General features: G+C 63.6%; 1 protein-coding gene across 4 annotated transcripts; it reads right to left on the bottom strand.

Moving 5' to 3' along the window:
• Nucleotides 1-433: 433 nt before the first annotated feature.
• Nucleotides 434-12607, bottom strand: UBE2I (ubiquitin conjugating enzyme E2 I). 4 transcript variants are annotated; one of them, XM_041749499.1, is made up of 7 exons: nt 12405-12607; nt 8022-8098; nt 7744-7827; nt 6581-6653; nt 3208-3317; nt 3012-3091; nt 434-1034 (listed from the first exon to the last, which is right to left on the bottom strand). In XM_041749499.1, the coding sequence occupies exons 2-7, from the start codon at nt 8085-8087 to the stop codon at nt 971-973; spliced, it is 477 nt and encodes a 158-aa protein (XP_041605433.1). In that variant the 5' UTR covers nt 8088-8098; nt 12405-12607; the 3' UTR covers nt 434-970. The 4 variants fall into 4 exon arrangements, with proteins under 4 accessions (XP_041605433.1, XP_041605430.1, XP_041605432.1 ...); XM_041749496.1 differs by lacking the exon at nt 12405-12607 and adding an exon at nt 11751-11935; XM_041749498.1 differs by lacking the exon at nt 12405-12607 and adding an exon at nt 11556-11578.
• Nucleotides 12608-13639: the final 1032 nt, after the last annotated feature.

Consider the following 13639-nt stretch of genomic DNA (forward strand, 5'->3'; position numbering starts at 1 on the left):
CCGTGCATGGTGGCCTGAGATGGGCCTCCAGGCATCCAGGTGCCGGGCCCCTTGCGCCCAGGGCAGCTGCAGGCCCCGAGGCAGGCTCCGGCCGTGCCAGGAGCCAGGGGAGCCGCTTGCGCAAGGTCCTCCCCGGGCTGATCCTGCCCGTGCCAGCTTTAGGAGGCTCCAACGCCAGGTGCAACCTGACCGCAGGGGCTCTGTGCACAGCCCAAAGGCCCGGGCTGGGGGGCCGGCGCTGGACACGGGTGGCCGACCTCGCTACAGCGCTATTTACAGAGGACCCGGCGGAGCTCCACGCGGGTCTGGGCGCCGCCGGGCACGGCAGCGAGCTGTGCTCCACGGACCTGCAGCTGCGGGGGGGGGGGGGGGGGGGGCAGGCACCGAGAGGCCGCCTCCTCACGCTCTTAATGACGATAATGCAACAAAAACCTTTATATAAACAGTTTATTTACTCTAAACAGCAACACAGACAAAACGCCATATAAACACAAAGGAAGTGATGCGGAAACGAGACGCCGGCTGCCTTTGGATCTGAGGCTCATAAGCAACACAACCCGGGGTCTGCGGGAGCGAGGCGGGAGGGGCCGGCGGGGGCTGCGCAGCTCTGCACGTGGGTGGGAAGCATGCCTGCATCCGCGAGCAAAGGAAACTAGCTCCTCGGGGCTCATCGAAGTATAAAAGTTTATAATTTTACAGCAGTTGAAATACTGACATCAATATTAAAATAAAAGCAAGTTTTACATAACAATCAAAAATACAAAAGACTGAAGGAAGAGACCCTGTATGAAAAACCGGGCAGCTCAGCAAGTCGCGGACTGCGTGCCAGTGGCGGAAATGGAACATGGCGCCCGCCCACCCTCCCAGGTGACTAGTAATTGGACAGAGCAACGTTAGATTTGCAAAAATGTTGTAAACAAGTTCTTGCCAAACCAATCCCTTCCTTCTTACGCTGCCGCACGGTTGCCACTTATGAAGGTGCGAACTTCTTGGCTTGTGCTCGAACCCTCTTCTCGTACTCCACTCTGTTTTGGCTGAGGAAGGAGGTCGAGAGAGACAGGTCAGCGGGTGCGGCCCTCGAGGGGGTCTGGGGGTGCCCATGGCATGTCGGGGTGCACAGCGGGCTTGGAGGGTGGCCTCGGGTCAGGAAGGCCGGGGGGGGGGGGGCAGCGGCTACGTGGGAAGCCATGGACATCGTTCCGGAAAGAAAACCCAGATGGCTGGGCATTGGTTGGCCACAGGTGCACGGGGCCCAGGGCTCAGGAGCGGGCTATGCCTGGGGGGGGCACCCACCTGGGGGCATGGGGTGTCCCTCCCCAGGGAGCTAGGGGTCCCACCAAGCCATGCTCCCTACATGCACGCCTCATAGGGCGCTGCTCCGGGGCCCCTGTGCCCAGCCCTGGGCGTGCACAGGCGCCAGTACCGGCGCCATGAGAGCCAGCCATCTGCTCGGGCCACGGACAGTGGAGGCGTCCAGGCCACGGGACACACAGCTGGCTCCCTGCTCAGCCAGTGGCCGGGGCCTGGCCCCGAGGTCCCAGGGCAGAAGCGCTCCAGCGTGTTCTCAGAGGGGTGCTGGTGGGAGAAACCGTGGGAACGAGGAGCCCGGGTGCGTGAAGACACCCAGTGGACCCGCTGCGACTCGACAATGAGCCCTGGGTGCCTGTGGCCACCCCCGGCCACCGTAAACATCACCCCTGCGACAAGGCACACGCCAAGGCAAGCCAGCTCTGTGAAGGTCACGCAGCCGGTCGAGGAAAGGCGGCGAGTCCTGAGTGGCCCCGGACACCCAGAGGCAGAGGTCAGCGCCCAGCTTAGGGGACGGCAGGCCATGATCCTGGGAGTTGCCAGTGCTCAGGGGCCATGTCCCCTTTGCACAAGGGGACACGTGGCCTCCAGCGGGGCCCACTGGGGACACGGGTCTCGGGCCTGCTTGGCAGGGTCCTGCTGCCCGGAGCCAACACCAGGCTGGGCCTAGGGCCCTGAAACCCCTTCTTGGGGAAAATGCATCTCCTGCAGCCCCGCCCTCCCTCAGATGGCCCCTGGACGGGCGGCCGGTGGCCGGCCACTGTCCACGGTGGCTACACAACAGTCTCCGCCCGACTTTGACCCTCGGCACCGCGGATTCCAGACCCGTCCCCTGGAAGGAACAGCCCCATCCAGCCTCCCCAACCCCCGGATGCTGGCCCCACCGTGCAGCAGTGGGTCCCCCACCCAGCCCAGCCCAGGAGGCTGGCTGGCACGGCCAGGGGACCCAGGACCCCCCACTGCAAGGCCTCGGTGTGGGGCCAGGCTGTCCCTGCGGCTGACCTGGCCAGGCCCACCATGCTGGGTTCAACCCTGTCGCTCCCTGGGAGCCGCACCAGACCCTTGTCCCTCAGCGCAGGTGGTGGGCACCACAGTGCCACGCAGGGAAGGGCTGTGACAGGCGTGATGGCCTGGCACCTGGTGGGACATCCCAGCCACTGGGTGACCAGAACAAGCCAGGAGGCCCCGTGGGAGGTCTGGGGCCCCTTGGGGAGCCATGCTACTGGACACACCTCCTTTGGCGCCCACACCTGGGGGCTTTCCCTCGGAGCTGGACTGGGTTCCGCCGAGGCTGATGGCTTCCCTGGCCATAGCTCATCAGGGACAAAGTGGCCAACAGGAGCCCACGTCACCTGACTTCCACCTCCTGAGCACCCCCTACCCAACAGTGCTGTGGCCACACCAGCCCTGGTCACCCGTTCCTGCTCACCACAGGCCCTTTGCACATGCAGCTCCTGCTGCCTCTCCAGAGCCTGCTTGTTTGCGTCCTGCCCTCAGATGCTTCCTTTGCCACCTCACTCAGTGTCCCGGTCACAGCCCGTGTCTCAGAGCCACCCTCGCAGGCTGCCAGGGGGGTGACAGGGACTGCTGCCCAACTCACAGCCTGCCTGCCGCTATCCTTCTCATGGGCAACACAGACGGGACTCCCAGGAAGTGTGTGCAAATCAGGGCGGCCACAGCGAGGGGGCCAGACCACTACTAACCAGTAAATCGTGTAGGCCTCTGCTTGAGCTGGGTCCTGGATATTTGGTTCATTTAGAAGTTCCTGTATTCCTAACAAGATCTGTGTGAGACAAAACACGGAGCTCAGGGGTTTGAAAGGCAAACTGTCCCAGGACGTTGGACTCGGCTTTGCAGTGAGACCACAGTCCTCTGGCCCCGCGCACCCCGGCGCCCTACCTGCTTAATCGTGATGGCTGGCCTCCAGTCCTTGTCCTCCTCGAGGATGGACAGGCAGACTGTGCCCGAAGGGTACACGTTCGGGTGAAACAGCGGTGGCTCAAATTTACCTGGACCACAGGGAGGAAGCAAATGCGTTTCTGGTGGCAGCTGCTGTCCGGCAGGATGACGGCCGCTCCCCTGCCCTGGGGGGCCCCACCCCTGGCCGCCCCCACTGCTCCACACCCCTCCCCAAGCCAGGATGATTCAGGAGGTGAAGAAGAGCCGTGGCCGGTGAGGACAGTCCTGGGGTACAAATGAGGGCAGGAACCCTGAGGCCCCCAAACAAGTGGCTGTTTTCAGAGCAGATCATCCTGCTTCAGAGAGGCCTGTAGGACCCCAAGCACCCCACTTCACATTTTTTCTTTTAAAGCATGAAAGTAAAAAAAATAAAATAAAAAAGAACACACGTAAGAAATTATGAAACATAAAAGAGCAAGAAAATTGCCTTGAGCCCCCCTGGGACTGTTACCTGCAGCTGACGTTTCAGGGCACACCCCCCTTTACTGTAAATGCCAATTACCCCCAGAAAGGTCCAACGGCTCAAGAGAAGCCGGACGAATCCCCAGTGACAGACGCATCTGGAAACACCCCCCCCAGTACGCGCTGCACCTCTCGAGGGCTCTGGTTGTGTGCGCAGAGCCAGCTCTCACGGTCACGCATGCTGCGGCACGTGGCAGCCACCCACCCCCAGCTCGCCGGGGGCCCCCAGCCCACCGACCGCCATGCCGGAGGGACACGAGTGACTACAGACAGCACCGTGACAGGTCCCTGGGAGTTGCTGGTGTGCACACGTCAGACCAGAGGAGGAGCTGCCCGGTGCCGGTGGTCCCGGAGCAGAGCCACCCGGCGACTCCAGGGGAAGCATCCCTGTTCACTGCGACGCACGGTCTACTCGAAATTCCTGTGCGAGTCTCTTGTCCGTCTTTGTCCCAGGCCGTCTCTGGGCTCACAGGAGCACCACGCACGTTTTGGACATAGGCCATCAGCTGCACTTCTCGAAGGGACCTTCTCCCACTCTGTGCACCCTTTCTGCGTCTCTAATCATACTTCTGGGTGAGGACAAGTCCTTAATTAAATGAGTGGTCGGCCTTGCTTCTCATCTAGGAAGGCGCAGCGGCCTCCCCCAAAGCCTTGACCCCAACTTTGGGTCCCGCTGGCTTGCTCTGTTCGGAGTCCCCTCCTGTCACAGGGCCCGCTGCCAACTTCCACAAGGAACCCGGCCCTGACCACTCTATCTGGGAGACTGGCCGTGTTGCGCACGTCGGCCCTCTGGCTGCTGGGACCATCTCCCATGGCCCAGCCCCTGGCGTGTTCACGGGCGCTCGGCTGCCTCCAGCCCTGCTTGCTGCATACGGGGCCGCCCCAAGTTCAGCCTTCGTGGACATGGCAGACGGCTTTCCAGAAGAAATATTCGAGAGGCACAGTGTCTAGAGGCCCCCCGGCTGGCTGTGGCTTGCAGCGTGTGGGGCCCAAGGCGGGCAGCTTCTGCTCTGCAAGCGGGCCTGAGGGGTGGAGGGCCTCTTGGGCAGGGCCTGCTGATGCGATGGCCGCTGCCTTTTCCTGATTCGCAGATGCCCTTTATGTGTTGAGGAAAGTGCTGATGAACCTACAGACCCTTCTCCCCTCCTCACTCCCACCGGGGTCTTCTGGTGGAGGCAAGGCCCACTGACTGGCTTCCGACCCGCAGGGGCGCCCTGTCTCCTTCACGGGTCTACCAAAGCGATGGAGAGGCCACCTGCCCGGGTCTTCTTCTAAGAGCCGCACAGCTCCGCCTGTTGGGCATCAAGGTCCATCTGGAAGGCTGTCTGGGGAGCAAGGGAATTCCCGTCTTCCGCTAGGATACCCCTAGTGGACGCAGGCCCCTCACTGGCCCACCCTCCCGCCTCTTGTTACTTTGGTCAAGAACTGAGCCCCTGTACACATGGCGTGTGTGGACTCTGCTCCGCAGGCCCATGTCTCAATCACCATGTCCCTGCGCCCAGGCTGCCCGGCTCCCATCCTGCTAATGGGGCTGAGTGCCCTCTACTGACGAGCCTCCGCCCTGGCCTCCCAAGCACCCCGGGCACCCCAAGGGCCTCTGGGCACTTTGCACTCCTACACGTTAGGGTGTGCAAGGCAAGTTCCACAGAAACGTGCCTGCATTCTCACTGGGTCCCCAGACGCTCCGTAGACTGGCTTGGAAAGGATGGACATCTTCACAGTCTCGGTTCCGGCCTGTCACGGGGGCCAGGTGGTGGGTCACTGGCGCCATCCTTGGCTCCTCTCAGCCGGGCTCCGGAGTTTGCAGTCTGGAGGCCCTGAGCCTCTGGTTGCATTTATTCCACAGTATTTAATGCTACTGTAAACAGTCTGGCTTCAACAGTTTCATTTGTTGCTACTTTATGAAAACAGGTTCTCACATGTTCATCCTTTGGCCCACAACCTTCACAGACGGGTGTCATAAAGCACGTCTGCACACTGTCTCCCTTTCCTGCTTTTCTGTGGGGATTTTCTTCTTCCTTATTGCATTTGCTTGGAATTCCAGCATCATGTGGCACAGAAGTGAGAAAAGCAACTCTAACTTGTCTCATTTCTTAATTAAAGCAATTATTTAAAGTAACACCTGCCAAGTGGCAAAAACTACTCAAACAGCAAAGAACCACCCGAAATGAAAGCGCCCATCACCGTGGTTACCCAGCTAATCATTAATTTTTAAAATTCTTCTGGTAGATGCCCTTATAATGGAAAACGTACGCTACCTTCTGAATTAGTAACCCCAGTGTAAACATTTACACACGGCCTTGCCCGGCCACGGACCGTGCCGGACGCTTCTACACACACACACATGCACGTTAGCTCACTGAATTAACCAACTGTGGGCAGGGTTTGTGGATCTGCAGCTACAAGACCGGAGGGACTCAGTGCCTGCCTGGCCCCAAGTTTTGCTAACTGCACTCTGGTGCTCTAAGTGCAGCCTTCTCTGGCCGCTTTGGTGTGCTATCTGTCCGGGGGCGCCTGCGGCCACAAGCCAAATAGGAAACTGTCACCCACAGGTGGAGCACCAGCGGGGGAGGGAAAGGAGGCTGTGAGAGGCAAGGCTCTGCACCGCGGTCCTTCTGCGTGCCCATCCCTGCCCGGGCTGGGGGTGGTGGCACCTCCTTCCCAGGAAGCGCCCGGGAGCCGTCCAGGGCATCACAGCCAGGGCCTGCGACTAGGCCCATTACGTGCAGCTCCCAGCACTGGGCGCTAGGAACGGGTTCAGATACATAGCCAGCTTCGAGGATGAGTGCCCCTGGAAATGCCCCCAGGGAACACGGGACTTCCGATCTCCGCTGGACTTCACTCTACTTACATTTTGGGGGTGAGGATGGATAATCGTCTTTGAAAAGCATCCGTAGTTTAAACAAGCCTCCTTCCCAGGGAGTCTGTTGGGAAGCAAAGCTGTAGTTAGGTGTGCTGCTGGCCTCTGTGGTGGGCCGAGCCCAGGAGCAGCTGGCTTCTGTGGCAGGTCCCCCAGCACTGCCCCCACAGGGAGGTGGGCTCCTACACTGGCCCAAAGATCAGCTGTCCCCAAGACAGGACTGTCGGTGCCTCCGTGGGCCCCAAGGGGCCCTGGGAAGAGCCCTCCCAAGAGAGGAGCAGGGCTGGAGCTGGACTTCTGGGAAGACAGGCAAGGCCTGGCAGGCTGTCCCTGGTGACCCCAGGATGAGGGATTGGGATCTTTACTTGAGGAGCTGCTGCGAGGCCCCCCACTCCAGCTCCATGACCCTCCCCAGCCTCCTCTGGAAGGGAGATGGCCACACTGTGCCTGCCCTGGCCTCAGACGAGAGGCCAGGAATGGTCTTAGCAAAAGCAGAGGTGCAGGCTGGGTGCTCAAAGGTCAGAGAACCCAAAGCACATCATCTTACAGACAAAGCCATGTCCTAATCCCATTGGCTTAGCAGAGAAAGGAGACTGACTGTTGGGAACCACCAAGGCTGAGCTCCTGGGACGGTCATCGTGAACCATGGGAGGAAGAAACAGAGGCGATGAGGTGTTGGGCCTAATGGGGACCCCTTAGGGGCCTCCTCTCTCTTTCAGGGTCTCCCGGGAAAAGCCAGATGTGGGGTTGCTGGAGATCCTCACTTCCAAATGCTTCAAACACGCCCATCCTAACCGGCCTGGCACACGTAGGCCGCACATGGCTTTCCCAGGGGGCCCACATGGGACTTCCACACCTGAGGGCCAGCAGCTGTCCTGGGCTCAAAGACCACCAGGACCCAGCATCACGAGGCTGATCCTGAAGGAAAATGCGAAAGCCCTCAAGGCTCCTCTTGCCCTAGAGATGCAGCAGGTCTGCCCCCCAGGCTTGGTGGGGGTGCCCAGCCACCCCCTTCCTCAGGCCAGCTCCTGCTTTCTGAATTACAGCTGCCCTGGGGGGCTGTGTGTGTCACACGTCACCTCGGCCTCCTCCCCACTCCTCCAGGAAGGCATGGGGCCCACACACGGGGCGAGCCAAGGAGCAGCACCTCTTACCCCTTTCTTCCCTGGAATGGCACACTCCCAGTTCATGAGGTTCATCGTGCCGTCAGGATTCTTTGTCGGGACAGCCACAAAGCCCTGAGAGAAAACAACCACACAAGCACATCAGCGCCGCGGCATCTCGTCTCACCCGCTCGCAGAACCATCCCGTGACCCCCCCACGGGCCCTCCGCACAGAGGATGTGACAGGCCCGGGCTGGACGGGGACGTCCCAGTTTCCATCAGGAGAAATGGATCCACTCTGCTGTGTGCAGAAATAAAGCTTTCCTTACAAACGGGTGGTCCTTTCTCCAGGCTTTCCTCTCCTGGGCGAGTCTGCTGAGGGCGATCCCCGACATGTTCAAAGTCCCTGGAAGAGACCAGGCAGGGCATGCGGTTAGCAAGGGTTGGCCTCAGGCTCCTCCAGCCCCTCTGCTCTCACAGCTCGCTGCACATGCACCGTGCTCTCAGCGAGCCACCCCGCCTGGGGGCCCCACGGGGCTGACCCGGCCTCCCCCCGCCCCCAGGGCCCCCACTGTGGTCTCCATTTCCCAGTGACCCTGAGGTGCAGGGAGGTGAAGGCACAGGCCTGGGGTGCTGCACAGAAAGGCCTGGCCAAGCACTCCCGGCAGATGCCTGCACACCTGTCCCCTTTGCCAGTGCCGAGGTGGGGGCGGGGGGCGTTAGGCCCGCGGCTCAGAATCTAGATTCCGGTATGGTCAGGAGAACCACCCTTATTCTTTTTTTTTTTTTTTTAAGATTTTATCTATTTATTCATGACACAGAGAGAGAGAGAGAGACAGAGACACAGGCAGCGGGAGAAGCAGGCTCCATGCAGGGAGCCCGACGCGGGACTCGACCCTGGGGTCTCCAGGATCACGCCCTGGGCTGAAGGTGGCGCCAAACCCCTGGGCCACTGGGGCTGCCCAAACCACACTTATTCTTGAAAGCAATTGAGTACAAAGGTGCCCCAGGGCGGACAGTTCAGACCGCATCATGCGCAAGTCCCTGGACGGCACCCAGCCTGCAGCACCCAAGAGACCCACCTCTCACCAGGGCCCCGGGTGCCACCCACTGCCGCCTCCACTTACCCATCCCACAGCCACCCCCTGCCCCCAGATCCACGGCTGCCCCACAAGCAACAAATGGATCAAGGCCTGTCTCCCATTTACTCAGGGAGTCAGCAGGAGGTGAGTGGCCAGCCCGCAGCCTGCCCAGCGTCCACCTGTCCTGGGAGCGTGCTGGCTGTAGGAGACGGCTGCTCCGAGCCCCCAAGGCCTGGTGCCTCTGGCTGTTCCCATCAGTGGCCTGGCGCCCGCTGCGCACACCTGTGCGCTGCCTGCAGGTGGAACAGACTCTCTGGGCTGCCGCTCACCCAGCAGAGAACAGGCCGGGGCGCCCCCAGCTGCCCTTGGCTCCCTCCTGCCCTCGGAGAATCTCGCCCTAAGTCTGTTTGCTGCTCTTCAAAGTCCATGGAAACATTGAGGACTCCTAGAATCCAACATTTACCATAAACAAGGCTTTAATAAAACAAAGAGGGTGTCTCCTGGAAAGGGATGACAGCAGCCTGCCCCAACCCTTCAGGCAGGCTTCCATGGCACCTGGCGACAAGTCTCTGCTCTGCTCTTATGGGGTTAAAGGTCCAACAACCCACACTCCTGAGTACAATGCGGGGTTCTCCACAACTACCAGGGTTTTCAGGTGGGTTCAGGAGAATCACCTCCCAGCCATGTTCCTGGGCTCAGATTCACCTACACCCCTGCTTCCCCACCAGGCTCGACAGACCTGGGAACGACCAGAAGGTAGGGCGCTGGCTAAGTGTGGAGCCTCAACTCAAACCCAGCTCACGCACCCTCAACTGCCCCTCAGCAGTCCAATCCATATCATGCTCTCTGCCCCAACACCCACCCCCCACCCCAGCCACCCCCATCCCGGTCCCTGAGTAGCACAGTCCCATGCCCAGAGCCCACACCGTCATGCGGCAGGGGTGAGACCAACAGCTCAGTGGACACAGGCCCTGGACCTTGCTATCTCTGGCTCTCCAGGTGTGGCCCTGGGTGCCTGTCAAAAATGCACGTTCCAGACCCCTGTGGCCATACGTCAGAACTCTGGGTGAGACCTAGTGCCTGGGGTTTGGGAGGCTCTCGGTCAATTCTCTTCCCAAGAAGTAAGCCAAGTAGGAGGAAGGGTCTGGGAATCACCACTGCAGAACACGACTGTAGTCCCTGGAGTCATGCAAGAGACCAGGTTTCAGGAAGCTGGCTGAGTTTTGACAAACTGCCAGACCAACTAGATGGGGTCCCGTTTTAAAAACCATGTACTTAGCTTATAAGAAAAACAAAGTCAAAAATCACAGCCCTCCATTCAGAAAGCATGACATGATGATGACACCCCCCGCCCCTGGGGCTGCCGCCTGCAGCTTTGGCACCGTGACCCCAGAGCACACCTTACACGAGGTTCTGATCTTAAATGACCTCAAGACTACGTTCGATATAGACAACAGCATGCTGACCCAGAACAGAACTGCAATTCACCACGTGATCCCAGAATCCTAGTCTGCCCCCTTCATCCCCATCCCTGTACGGACCTGGCTGCCAGGAACACCTGCCAGGGGGAGTTTGGGACTGGCAAGGTGCATACCTGCCCAGATCTCCTTCACAGGACAGCACACTCGTCTGGAATATTTGTTTGGGCCGGAGGCGGGAGCCCAGCAGTGCAAAAAGGGCGAGCGCTGATCCTGAGGAGGATTAGGGCTTGCAGGAGCCCAGGCCAGTCGACCTCCCAAGTGTTCTCTGGTTAGAAGCAGGCAGGGACCCTGATGCCAGAAGATGCTTCACTTCTACAAGTTTCTCAAAACCTTCATTTCCACTGGTCCTTCTCCGTGGAATCTGAGCCAACCCCAAGCCCTGGGTCAGTGGAAATGCCCTTCCCTGCAGGAGGTTCGAGGGCACAGCACACTCCTGCCTCCGAGCTCCCCGGCGCACACACCCCAGCACACACAGCATGATCACCGGAGCACCCCCTTCACCCCCCCCCCCCCGGGAAGCAGACAGCGCAAGTTGGCAGGAACCTTCTGCTGAATTTACCAACACGGAGCCTCAGCGACCAAAGACAAGCAGCCTGCTAAGCAGTTCTGTAGCTGAGGTGCAAGGTCCCGGGTGAGCCTAAGCTCTGCCAGGCATCCAAACAGGTTTCTGAAGCCCCAGGCTGGAGCTCCCCAACACGGGGCGCTCCGTGGGGGCTGGGGGCAGGCCGTCCTGAGCGCTATCTGCAAGCGGACCCGTGCCACAACCCTGCCACCTCTTCCGCCCTGAAGACTGGACAGGACCGCCCATGGAGGCACAGGGCCTGTGTGAGGGTGTCCCAAGTTGGGGGAGGTCAGGAGGGGTAGTTGCAGGAGAGCTCCTGCCGCGGGGGTGCTGCTGGGCCAGACCGGGGTGGGTTTCAGCCGGCGGGGCAAAGAGCCACAGGTGCACAGCTGCCCTGTCCCCAGCACACACCTGGGCTCAGACATGCTCCCACTCCCACCAGCCTCCAGTTTGCTACATTTCAAACACAGCAGGGAACCTCTCGTTCAGAATCCCGCTTAAAACCACATCTCCCAGGGACAAGCTCACAGAGAGGCACTCAGGGGGGCGGTTAGGTGCAAGCCAGACGCTGCGGAGCAGCAGTCGGGAGATGGGACGACCCATCCCTGGGCCGGGAAGACAGCCCCAGGACGGGAGCGGGCCCTCCAGGCACAGCCACCTCCCGCCAAGGCTCCCGCAGCCGCCTGGACTCTCGGTGAACTCCCCTCGCGCTGTGCTCCGCGACCTGAGGGCACAGACCTCAGGGCCGCTTCCTGGCTGCCCGCTTCCGTCTCCCCGCCGGACGATTTCTGTCTCATCTGTGAAATGGGCGCAGCACTGCGACCCCTCAGGCCTGTGCGGGCGCAGACACGCTGCGGGTGGGAGCCCCGCCCGGGCCGTCCTGGGCAGCGCTCCCCGAGGGGGGCACCTGCTGCACCCGGCAGAGGCACCTACCTGGCCGCCCGCCTCCCGACAGCTCCCGGGACCCCGGGGGCCGACTCGGAGGCCGGGTCCCTGACCTCGGGGCTCCCCAGGCTCCGACCGCCCGGCGCCCCGCACCCCGTAAGCAAAGCAGGAGCAAGCTGGGGTTCGCGGGGCCGGGGCTGCCGACCCCTCCGCGGGCCTCGGGGTCCGCAGGCGCCCCGGCCCCGGCAGGTGCAGGCCCGGCCCCCTGCGCTCGGCCCCAGGAGACCCCGCGGGGCTCGGGGCGGGGGGCGGCTGGCGCGTCGGAGCCCCGCGCACGAGCTCCGCGGCCGGCGGGCAGGCGGGCCGTGACCCCGGAAACGGATCCCGCGGGCGGCGGCGGGCGGGCTCGCGTCCCTGTCAACCGCGGCCGCAGCTCCGGGGCCGCGCCGGGCACGCGCCGGGGGGCCGTTCTCCGCGCTCCCGGCCGGGCGCGCGCGGGGCTCGAGGGGCCGGCGGGCCGCGACCCCGGGGCGGGGGGGCGCACGCCGCGGTCCGAGGCGGCCCGGCTCCGGGCGGGGGGGCGCGGGGCGGGCCGGGGCTGGGGGGAGGCGCCCGGCCGGGCCCGACGGCGGCGGAGGCCCCGCGCCCCGAGGCCGGCCCCCGCCCGCGCCCCCCGCCGCCCGCCCGCGCCCCCGCGCTCACCTCGGGCGGCCGCGGCCCGGCGAGCGAGGCGGACGAGGCGGCGGCGGCGGCGGCGGCGCTCCCTTTGTCTCGGGACTTCCCTCCCGAGCCCGCTCCGCGCGCAGCCCGAGCGCTCCGAGGACCCCGGCGGGCGGGGCGGGGCGGGGCCTACGGGGGCTGCCCGCCGTGCGCCTGCCCCTCGCGCCGCCGCCGCCTTCCCGCGCCCCGTGCCGCCCCGCCCGCCGCGCGCCGCCCGCCGCCCGCGCCCTGCCGCCGCGCGCCCCTGCCCCGGGTGAGGTTCCGGAGCCTTTGTCGGCGGAGGCTTTCCCGTCGGGCGGCGCCGCGGACACCTGCGCCCTTAAAGGAACCGCGTCCCCGACCGGAGGGAGCGTCTGCAAACTCCCCCTCGCGACGCGCGCGTCCACCCGAGGACACGCCGGCGGGCAGCGGGGGCCGGCGGAGGCCGAGACCGCCGAGGGCCCCCCGGATGCCGCGCGGGCAGCTCCCCGCGCACGGGCCCCGGAGGTCTCCTTGGGGCTGGGATCAGGGGCCGGGGGAGAAAAGCCCACTGAGGCCTAAGGATCCCCGAAGCGTCGCAGAGCGGTGTCGGTCCCCGGAGCACGGCGGCCTGTGAAACCCCTTGCGATTGGCCAGCTGCGGGCCCGGGGCGGGGCGCCCGGCGAAGCCGCCCAATGAGTCGACCCGGCACAGGAGGCCGAGCGCCCGCCCGACCGACGGGACCACAAGTGCTGACGCTCCCTAACCCGGGGGCGGGCCGGGGTGGGGGCGGGGCGCCGGGGCCGCGGGCGCGTAAGGGAGGGCAGGGGAGGGAAGGGGAGCGGACGGCGGGCGGAGCGAACCGCGGCCCCTCCCGGTCCGCCTGGCGTCTCCCCGTCGGGCCCGCCTCGCCGCCCGAACCCCAGGTGTGTGGGGGGGGCGCCTTCCGAGGTCAGCCCGCTGCCCCCGTGGGCGCCTGGGGGTCAAGCATTGGTGGGTGTCCCGGCCCCCCCATCCCCGCGCAGGGGCCGCTGGAGGGCATCGCGGCCCCGGGCTGCAGGTCGCGGGTGGGGCACTGGAATGCCGGAGCGGCTGGCCTGCACGCCCCCCTCCCCTCCCTCCCTCCCTCCTTCTCCCTTTCTCCCCCCTCCCCTCTCTCCTCCTCTCCCCTCCCTCCCTCCCTCTCTCCCCCGGGGCCCCCTAATTGGCACCGTGCTCAGGCTTCCCCAGGGGCAGGGACCACAGGCCCCGTGTCCAGC

Source organism: Vulpes lagopus, chromosome 3 (assembly GCF_018345385.1).
Source record: "Vulpes lagopus strain Blue_001 chromosome 3, ASM1834538v1, whole genome shotgun sequence".
In the NCBI taxonomy this organism is placed as follows: Eukaryota; Metazoa; Chordata; class Mammalia; order Carnivora; family Canidae; genus Vulpes; species Vulpes lagopus.

What these genes read in the sequence shown, in the direction of transcription:
- UBE2I (XM_041749499.1), bottom strand. Translation starts at nt 8,087, where the DNA reads ATGTCGGGGATCGCCCTCAGCAGACTCGCCCAGGAGAGGAAAGCCTGG. An exon ending in CAGCCATCACGATTAAGCAG is followed by an intron (nt 3,092 to 3,207) that starts GTAGGGCGCCGG and finishes TGTCTCACACAG; the next exon opens with ATCTTGTTAGGAATACAGGA. An exon ending in GAGGCCTACACGATTTACTG is followed by an intron (nt 1,035 to 3,011) that starts GTTAGTAGTGGT and finishes CTCCTTCCTCAG; the next exon opens with CCAAAACAGAGTGGAGTACG.